Raw genomic sequence first — 16,268 nt, forward strand, 5'->3', positions numbered from 1 at the left:
CAATTCTGTCAGCCCAAAAGCAGGAAGCAGCTGGTGCGTTCAGAATTCAGGAGATGAAGTGATAGTAGTTAGTTATATAGTAGATATTTTATTGAGTCATCTTAGTTGCATCTCTTTTCATGTTTAGTTAGACATTGTCTGATTAAAATAAATGCAACAAGTGTTATTATACCCAACATACTCAACATACAGTCAGGATTACAGTAAGAGACTGTAGAGAAACAACACAAATGATTGAAATGACTGCAGTGCATATATGACATGTGTAGGTAGTAAGGTGGAAGAGATAAAGAAATAACTTGAATGATGTACAACACAAATGTGTATTTGCTCTCTTAAATATGCTCTCTTATTAATCATAAATATTACTTCTGTTTCTAATTTCTGTAGTTACGTCTATAATTCAAATTTAACCATACCACAAAACCTGTCATTAACCTCACCCGTATCCCACATCAATAGCAGAAACTGTGTTTTGCAATGCAACATCAACATAATATGTTTTTTTTTTCTCACATGTAGTAATTAAAGTCATCTAATATAAAGTGGGACTGAATATACAGTACATAGTAATTTTACACGTGTTTAACAACATTTTTCAACATGCATTTACTATTTCAGTTAAATTAATAAATTATATACCTCATACAACAAATATTTTCATAAAGGGACATGTGACCATGATTAGGAAATAAGTAGAAGTAGAAGTCAGTAGTTTGTCTGTTGTGTAATCTTACACAGTGAGAGTGAGGAATCAAAAACCTTAAATCCAGCATAGACGGGTTCAGTGAATGTGGTGCTGAATGTGTGTAAGTGTGTGAGTGTGTGTGTGTCAGAGACACTGTAGAAGGACAGAATGCCGGCCGGCCAGTCCAGATACACTCCTACTCTTTTAGAAATGGGTGAAGGAGCAGGAATGTTTTTGTTCTGATTGTTGTGCCAGAAAACAAATCCATCACTAATGCAGAAGAGACACCAGGACTTGTTATTGTATCCTAACTTACCTACAGTCCCTTCTCTGCTGATTGTTTTGTAGGCCACTGCTATACGAGCCCAGCCAGTCCACTCAACCTCCCAGTAATGACGTCCAGTCAGACTCTCTCGACACAGAACCTGAGGAATATCTTTAAATCTCTCTGGATGATCAGGATACGACTGCGGCTGTTCCACATATTTCACCTCTCCGTTCTCAGACAGAATGAGTTGAGTGTTTGCTGTGTTTGGATCCAGTGTGAGATCACAGAAATCTGAAGAGAGGAAAAACAGTTAATCTCACACATATACTTTTGTTTGTTGTCACTAAATCTTAAAGAGTGTCAGAGAAAGAACCTACATTTCTGTAGACCTGGTCGGATCCTGAAAGGCCCTCCATGGTCCAAACTACAATGAGACACACACACACACACACACACACACACGTTTATCTTCATTTTTTTTCTTAACTCATTAAAGCTGCAGTAGGGAACTTTTGACGCTCTAGCGGTTAATAAACAGAACTGCTTGCGTCTTGCGGAAGAACATCGTAGCCGGAAATACTTCTCTCCGTTTATGTCTATGAAGAATCACAAAGGTACTGAGTTACTCCGCCGCGGTACCCCCGAAGCAATCTAAAATAGTCCGAATATAAACACTTATTATAGGTGCACCCTAGTGATTCAGGACAAGCTAAAAACACGGTTTGGAAAATGGATTCATGGTGTACTCGCTTATTATGTTCATTTTTCTACATTTTGAACACAAACAAAGTTACGGACCGCAGCTCTGATTGGTTGTTTTTTTACCGGGAGCGCATGACTTTCTACAAATGGCAATAGGACCACTGGGAGGAGCCAGAGGAGCTTGATTTTTTTTCACAGATTATCTGTCTCATATTCTACTCTCAGGACATAATGACAAGCTTAATAAATATGTAAAAAATATTTTTTTACAAAAGTTTCCTACAGCACCTTTAATTGCCTTTTACAGTGAACATTTTTTTTTTTTTAAATATGAAAACAACATTAAAGAAATAAAGAGTACAAATGGTACAAATACAGAGTTCTGGCATGAAACTCTGATTGTGGAGTCTAATAGGTCTTATTCAATCTGACGTAATGACATCATCACATGGCACAGCTGATTGGTGCTTTCCTGTATTGGTAGCCAATGAGCTCGCTGCTCAGCATTTAAATATATGACTAGAGTTTGCTGTCAGAAGTGCAGCTTGCTTCAGAAACCCTCCACCTTCCACAGCTCCACATGTATACGTCTGCTACGAGGTGATTCATGTATACTGTGAGGTTGTTTCATGTATGTTATATTTGCAGGACAGTATTTCTTACATGCTCACAGCAGCATGTTGTGGATGTATTGGCATGGCAGTAGCAAGTCTCTATACTGTATCTAACGAAGCACTAGCAGCAACAGCGTAGCAGAACTATTCCACCAAGACCAAATACATTGATATTGTCATGTACATTACCATCCCTCTGAGAGCTGTCATGACAGAACTACATTTCTGAGATAACATAGGGATCTAAGATAGCACATGCAGAGATGAGAAGTACCAGAAAAATAAGTTATTATTTTGATTTCTAAGCAATATTTTGTTTTGTGCTGAAGACATTAATATTTCTTAAATTGTACCCAACATACTTGAGTATTTTTAGTGAGCAGTTTGGATCCTTCAGTTTGTCAGAAAGCAGCTGGACTCCTGCTTGTCCTGGGTGATTGTAGCTCAGATCCAGCTCTCTCAGGTGTGAGGGGTTTGAACTCAGAGCTGAAGACAGATAATGACAGCCTTCCTCTGTCACCATACAGCCAGACAACCTACAGACACACAACAGTGAAGATTACATCATCTGTGAAGCCCTCAACTCTCGAACACCTGAGCAATCATTGTTGATCTCAGTTTAAAATCAATTATGCATGTCCTTACTGGCGTCCTCATGACATCAAGGTACTGTTTATGCATTAATACACTATGCACTAATACATAAAGTGACACCAGAGATCATGAAACGATAATCAGGCGTGATCATTCATTACAGGTGGTTGTCCTGCTTCATCAATAAACAAGCTATAGGTAGTCCAAAATTCAGCAGCTAGAGTCCTTACCATGTCAAGAAAATATGATCATATTACCCCAATTTTACAGTCTCTGCACTGGCTATCTATTAAGTTCTGTATCAGTCAGTGTTGGGCAAGCTACTTGGAAACCAGTAACTCTACAGTAAATGAAGCTTCACTACACTGAAGCTACCCCCCTGGGAAATGTAGCAAGCTAAGCTACATCAACAGTAGCTTTCTACATCTCAGCTACTTTTAATATTAAATATGTATGTTGAACACATTTTATTACAAGTCAATGCTATCTCAGTGCTCAAATCTGCCAGTCAAACAGGCAGGTGTAATTGTTTAGTTTAATAGTTTTTTGTGTTCCTTATCAATTTGACAACAAAAACAATCAAAATACATGTAATTAACAATGTGCGCACAAGTAAGTGTATGCACCTGTTGCATGGGCATGCTTAATATACTGTAGGACTTTGCAGAACAAAATGCAAGACCTCCAAACAGTACAAAAAAAAAAATGGCCAGGCTGGGCCTTATGAAACAAAAATATATTGCAGTATATTGGAAAATATCATGTAATATATTAGGCATATATTCTTATATATATATTTATTTTTTTCCAATATATTGCAATATATTGAAAGCGGCAATCATTTGTATATTTTGCAATATATTATATAATATATGTGTCATCAATATATTATTAAATGTATTTAAATATATAAAATATTAGAAATAAAAAGGGAAAATAATATATTACAATATATCACAATATATTTTAAGAAATATATTGGTAAACATATTTTCCTTTCGTAAGGGCGGACCCTGATAATTTTTACAAGCAGCATCTGAAAACATATTTTCTCTCTGTTATCTCACTCAGTGTCATGTACTTGTCGAGGTACGGCCACGGCGACTCACTCATAACTGTTCTCCGACCTCATCCTATGCCATCTTTTCATCAAATAATTTGTTTGCCTGACTGGCCAGGGAGTGGTACCATCCGGAGCAGAAGGTGACGTAATGCATCATAAAGATGGTTGGTTGCTATCCAGTGTGAACACGAACAAGATGAAGTAGCGCTGTCGCGTCACTACTGATCCAGGATCAGCGATCTTAGCAGTTGTATTTCCCGATTTGAGTTTGAGCTCCAGAATTGCTTGCGAAAATGTAGCTTGTGCGGAAGCTACCGCGCTACTTGGTAAAAAAAAAGAGCATCGCTACTGAAAAGCTATTTGATTCAGAAAGTAGCGAAGCTACGACCAAGCTACTGAGAAATGTAGTTAAACTATTAGCTTCGCTGCTTGTAGCGACGCTACTGCCCAACATTGGTATCAGTTACAAATTATCATTACTTACCTATAAGGCCCTAAATGGTTTAGCTCCTGCGTACCTAACTAGCCTTCTACCACGCTATAACCCATCACGCACCCTAAGGTCACAAAACGCTGGACTTTTGGTAGTTCCTAGGATAGCAAAGTCCACTAAAGGAGGTAGGTAGAGCTTTCTCACATTTGGATCCCAAACTCTGGAATAGCCTTCCTGATAATGTTCGGAGTTCAGACACATTCTCTCTGTTTCTCTGTCTCTAGATTAAAAACACATCTCTTTCGCCAAGCATTTGAATAATGTATCTTAAATTGTGAGTGTAGTTGCATCTGATCAAATGTGAATTTTTATTCTTTAGCTTGGGTTAAACTAATTAATTTTACTTTGTTGGATCAGCAGCTTTGCTAATGATGTCTCTATTTGTTTCTATGTTTTGCCATGGGATTTACATCCCGTGGTAACTAGGATTTAAACAAGCTCCAGTCTGGATCCAGAACACCTGAGAAGAGATGATGCTGACCCTCAGAGGACCCCAGATGATGTTAACCCAGAACTAACAAATATTGCTACAAGTGTGACTGCATCATATAACAATTATTAATTAATAATATTAGTAATGTTGATCGTCTAGCTGACTATGTCTTGTATTATTTTTTTATTTTTATTTTATCCTGTCAAACGTGCACAAACTGACAGTCACCACCATAAGCTACTACTAAATATTGTAGAAACATAATTTTCTGTAAAGTTGCTTTGTAACGATTCGTATTGTAAAAAGCGCTATACAAATAAACTTGAATTGAATTCATCACCCAGACAGATACAGGGCATTCACTCTAAAGTGAGTGTAAGCCAGGAGGAGTAAAATGCAACACAACATCTCGCAATAGGCTCTTTTAAAAGAACTATTTTTTACTTGACACAGCACATTAAAAAAACAACGCTGAGTGCTAAATTTTGGTCATACCAAGGAAAATAGTTTGTGCACACAAAGTTAACCACACCCTTCTTTTAATGCACCACCTCAGCTTAGGCATATATACAATAGTAACTGTACTGTGAATGAGAAGGAGGGAAAAAAAAACTGACACAGAAGCTAGGAGAGGAGTGGTAAGCGTTAGATATCTGTCATTATTTCATTACTACCAGTGATGCGCGGGTCAATGTATTAATAACCCACACCCGACCGACATTTTCAACTAACTTGGACTGCAAAAAAAGGAAAAGAAAATATTGTTTCGCTTCCTGACCCGCATTTTTTAAATGTAGTAGGTTAAATGCTCATCATATCGTCATTGGGCCATAGATATAGGAACTAGGCAAAAAAAAAGAAAACAAAAAAACAAACAAACAAACAAAAAATCCTTAATATATTCAAATTTTGTCAAGAATTATTACGATAAAAAATAAACTCATAATTTGTTCTAAAATAGTCTAGTCTGGCTATGTCTATTTTAATGTTTCTGTTCCGCAGACAGTGAGGCTCGGGTTTGTTCCGATCAGAGCTCTTGAGTGAAGAGCGCATTCCTCCATATATTACGCTCCGCTAGCTCGTTCCGTGGGGTCTCGCTCAAGCCAGAATGGCCTGGTTCGAAAATATGCAAGGAGACATTTAATTGTTTAGTAATAAACTGGTGTTTTCTGTGTTGCTGCAAATATGAAGTTGACGATGCGGACTCGCCATGCCACAGAGAAACACACATTTCATATGGATTACATAATCAGAGAGTAGCCTATTTATTTTGGTTTTAATATTTTCGGATAAAAGTAGACATTTCAAGCTCTCTGTAATATATAGCCTATATTTCTCAAATCTGTGAGGCACAAGCTGAGTTTCGGCGCCCTCCAGTTCACATGCAAGCCTCATTACATTGTCTGCTATATATTTGATTCTAATTTCTAAAATACGGGCAATTGATTGATAAAACATTGATCAAAATTAATATACAATTTATAGAAAACGGACATCTTTATCTTAACGATCTGATTTTCTAAAAAACATCATTATTATTATTATTATTAATTTTTAAAAGAGCTGAGAATATTTTTTCAGGGTTTATTAGAGGGGAACAGCATTATTACATTTGTTACAGTTACATTTATTTGTTACATTTATATTATTTACATCAAGCTTTTGAACTGTATATAGTATTTGTCACAAACGAGACAGGAGGCAGACAGGATGGACCGTATGTGAGTTTTATTAGCAGAATGCTCCGAACCAGACGGGAATATCAGAGTGAGAGCGAGTATGGACCAATATCAATACAACGGAACGATCTCTGATCACAGTAAGTGGAAGTGGAATCACCGAAGGAGGACTGAAGGCAGAAGAAGATTGGCCGATCTTTGAGGGTTCTCAGAAGATTCGCGGATTCTCAGGCGAGTGTTGAGATAGAGTCTGTAAGCCATGTAATGACGAGATCAGACGGAGACTGAAGGTTGAGAGTGGGTATATAAGGGTGAGCAGTGATGAAGGATAGCAGGTGACGGTGATGAGGATGAAGAGATGCAGGTGATGACAATTAATATTCAGGGGATGACGAGCGAGTGGGTGGAGGGAGTGATGATGATGGTGGTGGAATCCTGACAGTACCCCCTCCTCCCGAGGCGGCTCTTGACGCTTGAGAAGAGGGGCATTGGCGACGGCGAGGCCTACCACGACCTCTGGGGGCAGGACGATCAGGATGGTCTGCATGAAACTGGGTGAGGAGGGTTGGGTCCAGAATGTCTTCGCGGGGTACCCATGAGCGTTCCTCGGGGCCATAATCCTCCCAGTCGACTAGATATTCCAGCCGGGGGCCTCGTCGCCGCGAATCCATGATGTTGCGGACACGGTAGATAGGCTCCTCTTCTACTGGAACGGGAGGAGGAGGTAAGTCCCTAGGTCCTGGATCTGAGGGAGGAGAAGTGACAGGATCAATGAAGGGTTTTAACAAGGAGACGTGAAATGAGGGTGAAAACTTGTAATGAGGTGGGAGGTTGAGCCTGTAAGTGACTTCATTCAGCTGCCTCTGCACGGTAAATGGTCCGATGTATCGGGGACTCAGCTTACGGCAGGGCAGGCGAAGGCGGATGTCTCGGGTTGAAAGCCACACCTTCTGACCCGGTTGGTACTGGGGAGGGTCTGTCCGTCGACGATCGGCTTGGGTCTTGTGCCTTCGCACTGCCTGTTGGAGGTGAACGTGAGCTGAGTCCCATACCCTCTCGCTCTGATGGAACCAATAGTCAACGGCTGGAACCTCCGAGGGCTCCCCAGACCAAGGGAATAGAGGAGGTTGAAAACCCAGGATACATTGAAAAGGAGTGAGCCCGGTGGTGGATTGCCTGAGAGAATTCTGGGCGTATTCAGCCCAGGGGAGGTAGCGGCTCCAGCTGTCCTGGTACTGGTGGCAATATGACCTGAGGTACCGTCCTATCTCCTGGATCTTCCGCTCAGTCTGGCCGTTCGTCTGAGGGTGGTATCCTGAGGATAGACTAACAGTTACCCCAAGTAGTCGGAAGAAGGCTTGCTATACCCGAGATATGAACTGCGGACCTCTATCCGATACTATATCTTCGGGAATTCCAAAATTTCTGAAAACATGGTGGAACAAAGCCTCCGCGGTCTCAAAGGCGGTAGGGAGTCCAGGTAAGGGGATCAGCTTGCAAGCCTTCGAGAACCGATCCACTGCTACTAGAATACAGGTGAAGTTGTTAGATTTAGGAAGGTCAGTCATGAAGTCTACACCTAGATGAGACCATGGACGACGGGGTATAGGAAGAGGTACGAGTTTACCCTCCGGGAGTTTTCTGGGAGTATTAGAGATGGCGCAGACTGAGCACCCTTGGACAAACCGGGAGACATCTTGGGAGATAGATGGCCACCAGTACCATTGACTGAGGAGCGAGAGGGTACGCCTGCTACCTGGATGACCAGAGCCCGGAGCTGTATGAGCAGAGTCCAGAAGGGCGGTGCGGAATTGTTGAGGTACAAAGGTGAGCCCCTCTGGACCTCCCGGCGGAGCGGGATGGAGACGGTTTTCCTGGGATATCTGATCGTCTATGTCCCAGAGGATTGGACAGGCGAACACGGCTGGAGGGAGAATGGGTTCAGGGCAGTACTCCTCAGACGAGGAATGATGGAGGCGAGAGAGAGCGTCAGCTTTTCCATTCTTACAGCCGGGTCGGTAGGTAACAACGAAATCAAAACGGGTGAAGAAGAGAGCCCAGCGGGCCTGACGAGGATTGAGCCGCTTGGCTTCTTTGAGGTATTCCAGATTACGATGATCGGTGATTACTTGAAATTGGTGATTGGCTCCCTCCAGCCAATGCCTCCACTCTTCCAAGGCAAGCTTGATTGCAAGCAGTTCCCGATTTCCGATGTCATAGTTTCGCTCCGCCGGGGATAGCTTCTTGGAGAAGAAGGCACATGGATGGAGTCTGGAAGGTTCACCCTGCCGCTGGGAGAGGACTGCTCCTACTCCAGTAGAAGACGCATCAACCTCGACGACAAATGGCAGATCTGGATCAGGATGGGCGAGGACGGGAGCGGTTGAAAAGGCGTCTTTTAATTGTTGGAAGGCTTGGATGGCTTCGGGGGAGAAGGATAGAGACTTGGTCTGGCCCTTCAAAGAGGAGGTCAGAGGAGCACTGATAATGCTGTAGTTATGGATGAATCTCCTGTAAAAGTTGGCAAATCCGAGGAATCTTTGAAGCTCTTTCACTGTAGTGGGCTGCGGCCAGTTCCGGATGGTATCCACCTTCCTCTGGTCCATTTGCACACCATGCTGATTTATGATATAGCCCAAAAACTGTACCGACGTGGTGTGAAATTCACATTTCTCCAATTTCAGGAATAAGTGATGGGCTCTCAATTTCTGCAGGACCAGAGTGACATGGCGTCTGTGTTCAGGAAGTGATGATGAATAGATGAGGATATCATCCAAGTAGACTACAACAAATCTATTGAGGTACTCTCGGAACACTTCATTCATATAATTCTGAAAGACTGCAGGGGCGTTGGATAGGCCGAACGGCATTACCCTGTACTCATAGTGGCCGGAAGGGGTGACGAAAGCAGTCTTCCACTCGTCACCCCGACGGATACGGATTAAGTTGTATGCACTGCGCAGATCCAACTTGGAGAATATACGGGCCCCACGTAGTTGTTCCAGGGCTGCTGGGACCAGAGGAAGGGGGTAGCGAAATTTGACCGTTTGGGAGTTGAGATGGCGGTAATCAATACACGGTCGCAAGCCTCCATCCTTCTTAGCCACGAAAAAGAAGCTGGAAGCGGCAGGTGAAACCGATGGTCGGATGAACTGCTGCTGAAGGGCTTCTTTCACATACTCCTCCATGGCCTTCTGTTCCGGGATGGAGAGAGGGTAGATACGGCCTTTAGGTAGAGTGGCTCCAGGTAGCAGGTCGATGGCGCAGTCCCATGGCCGATGGGGTGGTAACTTGGTCGCCAACTGCTTGCTGAACACATCCTGGAACCCCCTGTACTCAGCAGGAATCTCCACTTGATGCTGGACTTCTGGACTCTCAACTGAAGTCGAACAGACTGGGAGTTTGGGTTTGAGCACGGAGGACGAAGAAGAGGGAGAAGATAGGGCTTTCTTCTTGACTGGAGCTAGACAGGTATGTGTACAGTTTTCTCCCCAACGAAGAACCTCCCCGGATTTCCAGTCAATGGTGGGCTGATGTTGGATCAACCAGGGGCGTCCCAGGATGAGCTCAGCAGTAGACTCCTCCAGCACCAAGAATGAGATCTCTTCTGTGTGTAAACAGCCAATGCGGAGCGTTAATGTGGGAGAGACATGACTGATTCGACCTCGACCCAGCGGCTTTCCTTGGATGGTTTGAACTCTGAGCTCTTGAAGGCTGCGGTGCTTGCGGACGTTCAGTTTTTGGAGGAGCTGGGTTGAAATGAAGTTCCCCGCTGAACCGGAGTCGAGAAGGGCTTGCGCTGAGACACAGATATGCGGGGTTAGTAGATGAACCATGGTACGATTTAAAGATTCCACTTTAGGAGGGATCTGAATGGAGCTTACCGCAGAACGTTGAGGTCGAACAGGACAGGAGCAGATGAGGTGATTGTCGCTCCCGCAGTACAGACAGAGGTGAAGCTGGATACGACGCTGGCGCTCAGAAGGAGTGAGATGGGTGGAGTCCACTTGCATGGGCTCAGGTGCTGGAGGAGAAGCAATGGGAATCGAGGACGGAGGACTGACAGCGGTAGACGGATTGTCACAGGCAGATAAGCGTTGTGAAACTCGAATGGTCTTCTGAATGAGGTTCTCAATTCCCATGGAGTCATCATAAACAACCAATAGCTGACGGATGTTCGGATTCAGGCCGTGGCGGAAAGCGGTAATCAGGGCCGACTCGTTCCAGCCACAGGATGCCGCCAGGGTGCGAAACTGGAGGGCATACGTACTGACAGAGGAGTTTCCTTGACGGAGATTGTAAAGCTGATCGTGAACTGAGAGATCTGAAACAGCCTGGCCAAAGACTTCCTTAAAATGAGACATGAAACCTGACAAGGACTTTAACACTGGGGAGTCTGAATTCCAAAGAGATTGTGCCCACTGGAGAGCTCTGCCAGAGAGTAGAGAAATAATAAAGGCCACCCGGGCGGAATCATCGGTAAACTGATGCGCTTGCATTTGGAAATATAGTGAAACCTGAAGCAAAAAACCGCTGCAATCCTCCTCCTCACCACTGAACGGCGCTGGTCGGGCCATGGGACTCGCAGAGGCAGCCGGCGAAGTAGCGGGTGTTTGCGGAAGTTGATGTTGGCGTGCAGAGTGAAGGATTGCTTCAGGGATGGCGGAAGGGTTGTCCGGTAAAGAAGAGAAGATTGACTGGCGCACTGCTCGCACTAGTTCGGCAAACGGGTCTTGAGATGGATTTCCCCCAGGCTCCGTAGGATTCTGCATCTTTGGTCTGATCTTCTGTCACAAACGAGACAGGAGGCAGACAGGATGGACCGTATGTGAGTTTTATTAGCAGAATGCTCCGAACCAGACGGGAATATCAGAGTGAGAGCGAGTATGGACCAATATCAATACAACGGAACGATCTCTGATCACAGTAAGTGGAAGTGGAATCACCGAAGGAGGACTGAAGGCAGAAGAAGATTGGCCGATCTTTGAGGGTTCTCAGAAGATTCGCGGATTCTCAGGCGAGTGTTGAGATAGAGTCTGTAAGCCATGTAATGACGAGATCAGACGGAGACTGAAGGTTGAGAGTGGGTATATAAGGGTGAGCAGTGATGAAGGATAGCAGGTGACGGTGATGAGGATGAAGAGATGCAGGTGATGACAATTAATATTCAGGGGATGACGAGCGAGTGGGTGGAGGGAGTGATGATGATGGTGGTGGAATCCTGACAGTATTGTATATTGTTACTGAAACTTCATGTTTCACTTGATTATACATTTAATCAGGAATTATATTTTGGAAAAAGTCTTTGGAAAAAGTCTAACTAGTAAAATGTTTAGACGTTATGTGAAAACTAGTACAAGTATGTAAATAAATAAAAAGAGACTTACTTATGTATATGATCTCTGCTGAATAAAGCACTTCATCCTTTTTTTCTGAGGAAATCCCAATCTCAAATCCTCAAACACATCACATATTTTCGGGGCTAATTATGTCTTATTCCTGTCATCGCGAAGCAAACGGTAAAATAAAAAAACTTGAAGAACAGTCTCGCTGCTTTTTCTTCTGTGTGGGCGTATTCAAGCCGCGCGCATCAGTTTGAATCTGAATAGCGCGTTCAGCGCGGGGGCAGGGTCACATTAGATATAATGAAGGGAGACGTGAAAAAACGGACATTGCGTTGTTTTCATATGGATTACTTTTATCACAGAATATTTGTTTTCGGTGGCACTTGTTTAGTTTAAAAGCAGACATGTCAAGCTTTCTATAGAAATCTCTCATGTCTCTTCGTTGAGTATTCACAGAGTTACAATCCATTTTAAAGAGCCACAGAGATGGGAAATAAAAAAATACCTATATTACAGTGTATGATGTAGCTGTCCATCAGTGTAAACAATGTGCAAAGTAATTAAACCAAAAAGTACATGATTTATAAAGTTATTGGCTTCTAAATTAAGGAGTCGACTCTGAATCGCTGAAACAAGTCGACCCGAATATCTTTAAAAATATATTTGGATTACTCGTAAACGCGGCCTACCGCGGGTGACCGCAGGCACCCAATAATTTTGGAACAACCCGCGCATCACTGATTACTACTATTACTATTGTTATTTTATTATTATTATTATTTTTATTTTTATTATAATTACTGTCATTATTATTGATATTACTGTTGCCATCACAAAATATTATCATCATCGCCATCTTTAGCATTATTATTGTTATTACTACTATGTTATTATTATTATTATTATTGTTGTTGTTGTTATTAATGTTATTATATTATTATTGATATTACTATTGCTGTAAATAAAAACTATTATAATCATCACCATTTTTAATATTACTGTTGTTACTATTATATCTGATATAAAATGTATTATTATTATTATTATTATTATTATTGATATTACTATTTCCGTCAACACAAAATATTATCATTACCATCTTTAGTATTAGTATCACTAATGTTATTCATATTATTATCAATGTTATCTATTATTATTATTGATTATTTATTTCACTATTGCTATCTACACAACTTATCAGCACCATCTTTAGTATCACTATTGTTAGTATTATTACTGTTATTACTTTTGCCATCATCACAAAATATAATAATAATACTAATACAAATAATAATAATAATAATAATAATAATGATAATAATAATAATAATAATAATAATTATTATTATTATTATTTTTATTATTATTATATATGTTATTACTCTTTAAATACTTTTTACTATTACTTATATTACTCATTTGTCATTTCTGCTTATTTTTCATTGCTGTTACAATCATTGTTGTTTTATTGATGTTTTTGTGGTTTGTTGTGTTTTGTGTTCACCCTATGTTTTATGTTTTTGCACTCCTAATAAAAATAAAAAAAGAAAGAGGGGAAGAGTAGTTGGTGACAACTGATAGAAAGGACATATCTGCTGCCTTGACAACATAGAGAAACCTGAGGAAATTATAAATGTATAATGTTCCAAAATACCTTAATATCTTCAACTGACATTTTGGACTCTTCAGTCCATTAGAGAGTAGCTTCACTCCTGAATCCTGCAGGTCATTGTTACTCAGGTCCAGCTCTCTCAGGACAGGGTTTGAGGATTGTAAAGCTGATGACACAATTTCATAGGATTGACCAGTGAGATTACAGCCAGCAAGACTGAAACAGAAAAGAACACAAACTAATTCCATAATTACTCTTATTCTTAAATTATCATTCCAATTACATCTGTTTAATTCTTGTAAAACAGATCAGAACATTATAAAAATGAGCAAAACAGAAAGTGCAATTCCATTCAGAAGAGACTCTTCATTGTGACACATGATTAAACACTCACAGAGCTTTTCTGCAGTTGATCACAGCTGGTATCAGTCTTCTTCTGCCCTCATCTGATGTGTTGTATTTCTTGAGATCCAGCTCATCTAGCACCTCCTCTGATATCTGAAGCATGTAGGCGATTGCTGAGCAGTGAGATGGAGAGAGATTTTTTGTGTGTTTCTCTGATTTCACAAACTCCTGAATCTCTCTGGACAGAGTCTGATCTTTGACTTCCAGCAGACTGAGGAACAGATTGATAGATCTTTCAATGAACAGTGCATGTCCATCTTTGATATTTTCTTTAATATACTGTGTGGTTCTCCTGATGCTCTCTGAGCTGTTCTCTGTGTTTGTCAGTAGATCCTGTAAGAGTCTCTGATTGGACTCCAGTGAGATGCCAAGCAGGAACCGCAGGAACAGATCCAGATGCCCATTTTTACTTTCTAAGGCTTTATCTATTGCACCTTTATGCAAATTGTGCATTGAATCAAATGTCTTAAGGGCTTCCATGGTGCTTCTTAAATAGCAGTAAAACACATAGAAAGCAGCGAGAAACTCCTGAACACTCAGATGAATGAAGCAGTAGACTTTTCTCTGATGAATCACAGATTCTTCCTTAAAGATCTCAGTACAAATCCCAGAATACGCATCAGTGATGTCTAAGTCGCTCTCTCTCAGGTCCTCCTCATAGAACATCACATTGCCCTTCATCAGCTGCTTGAAAGCCACTTCAGCAAGTCTCACAATCACTTCTCTTTTGGTCTTTAGGAGTTTCTGTGGATCTCTCTCTCCATACTTGCTCAGTTGAGTCAGCAGGAAGTGGATGTACATTTCAGTCAGAGTTTGAGGTATTTCTGCACTCAGATCTTCTTTCAGGAGCTTCTCAATCACAGTGAATGAGATCCAGCAGAAGACGGGGATGTGGCACATGATGTGGAGGCTTCTTGCTCTTTTGAGGTGTGTGATTATTCTGCTGGCTTGGTGCTTATCACTGATTCTCTTCCTAAAATATTCCTCTTTCTGAGGGTCATTGAAACCTTGAATTTCTGTCACACGGTTGATGTATTTGGAGGGGATCTGATTGGATGCTGCTGGTTTAGAGGTGATCCAGATGAGAGCAGAGGCAAGCAGATTTCCTCTGATGAGGTTTGACATCAACACAGCCACTGATGAAGACTCATTCACATCACAAACTTTCTCATCGTCTGAAAACAGTGACATTCTGCTTTCATCCAGACCATCTAGAATAAACACAACTTTACACTCCTCATAAATCTTTGAGTCCAGATCTTGAAGCTCAGGATGGAAGTCCAGCAGAAGTCTGTGAAGATTGTACTGACGATCTTGAATCAAGTTCAGCTCTCGAAATGGAAACACAAACATGAAATCTACATCCTGATTGGCTTCTCCCTCTGCCCAGTCTAGAATGAACTTCTGCACAGAGACAGTTTTTCCAATTCCAGCAATGCCTTTAGTAAGAACAGTCTTGATTTTGTCTTTCTCCTCATAACCTGGTTTAGATAAGGCTTTGAAGATGTCATTACAGTTTACTGGATTTTGTTGTGAGTGTTGTGTTCTGGATGATTTCTCCATCTGTAAAACCTCATGTTCTTCATTCACTCCTTCTCTCTCTCCTTCTATGATGTAGAGCTGTGTGTAGATCCTGTTCAAGAGGGTTTCATTCTCTTGTAGTTTGTTTCCCTCAAATAAGCAGCCAAACTTGTTTTTCATGCTGGTTTTGTGCTGATCTTTGACTCTCTGCAGGACTGCTTCAGTTCTTTTCTGCTTGATGTGGGTCTGATCGTAGGATGCAATTGTAACATCTATCTCCACAATACTGGAATTAAAATAAATAAAAGCAAGGTAACACTTTAGAATAAGGTTCCATTAGTTAATGTTAATTAACTATTTCCGTTAACATGAACTAAGCAAGAACAATCCTTCTACAGCATTTATAAGTCTTACTTCATGTTAATTTCAACATTTACTAATGCATTATTTAAATCAAAAGTTGTGCTTGTTAACATTAGTTAATGCACTGTGAATTACCATGAACTAACAATGAATAACTGTATTTTTATTAACTAACATTAACGAAGTAATAAATGTATTATTCATTGTTTGTTCATGTTAATTAATACATTAACTAATATTAACTAATGGAACCTTATTCTAAAGTGTTACCAAAAGCAAAAATGGCAATCACAGTTATTATAATCATTGTTTAACATTTTAATAACATAATAGTATGTATTGTATACTGTATGTTGTATATTTTGGAGAACATTTAGTGTTCATTAGGTATCTTTTAACATTATTTAATCAAGGTAAATTACAGTAAATTAGCAACTAAATATTTATACTAACAGTGGGGAAGAGTTGACTGTTCCATCACTGAATTG

The 16,268-nt window shown here is 41.0% G+C and overlaps 1 protein-coding gene across 1 annotated transcript; it reads right to left on the bottom strand.

The window, feature by feature from the left end:
• Window positions 1-269: 269 nt before the first annotated feature.
• LOC127947107 (NLR family CARD domain-containing protein 3-like) lies at window positions 270-15,697 on the bottom strand. The gene is made up of 5 exons (XM_052544068.1): window positions 13,886-15,697; window positions 13,534-13,707; window positions 2,635-2,808; window positions 1,334-1,380; window positions 270-1,247 (listed from the first exon to the last, which is right to left on the bottom strand). The coding sequence occupies exons 1-5, from the start codon at window positions 15,595-15,597 to the stop codon at window positions 709-711; spliced, it is 2,646 nt and encodes an 881-aa protein (XP_052400028.1). The 5' UTR covers window positions 15,598-15,697; the 3' UTR covers window positions 270-708.
• Window positions 15,698-16,268: the final 571 nt, after the last annotated feature.

Source organism: Carassius gibelio, chromosome A25 (genome assembly GCF_023724105.1).
Source record: "Carassius gibelio isolate Cgi1373 ecotype wild population from Czech Republic chromosome A25, carGib1.2-hapl.c, whole genome shotgun sequence".
NCBI lineage: Eukaryota > Metazoa > Chordata > Actinopteri > Cypriniformes > Cyprinidae > Carassius > Carassius gibelio.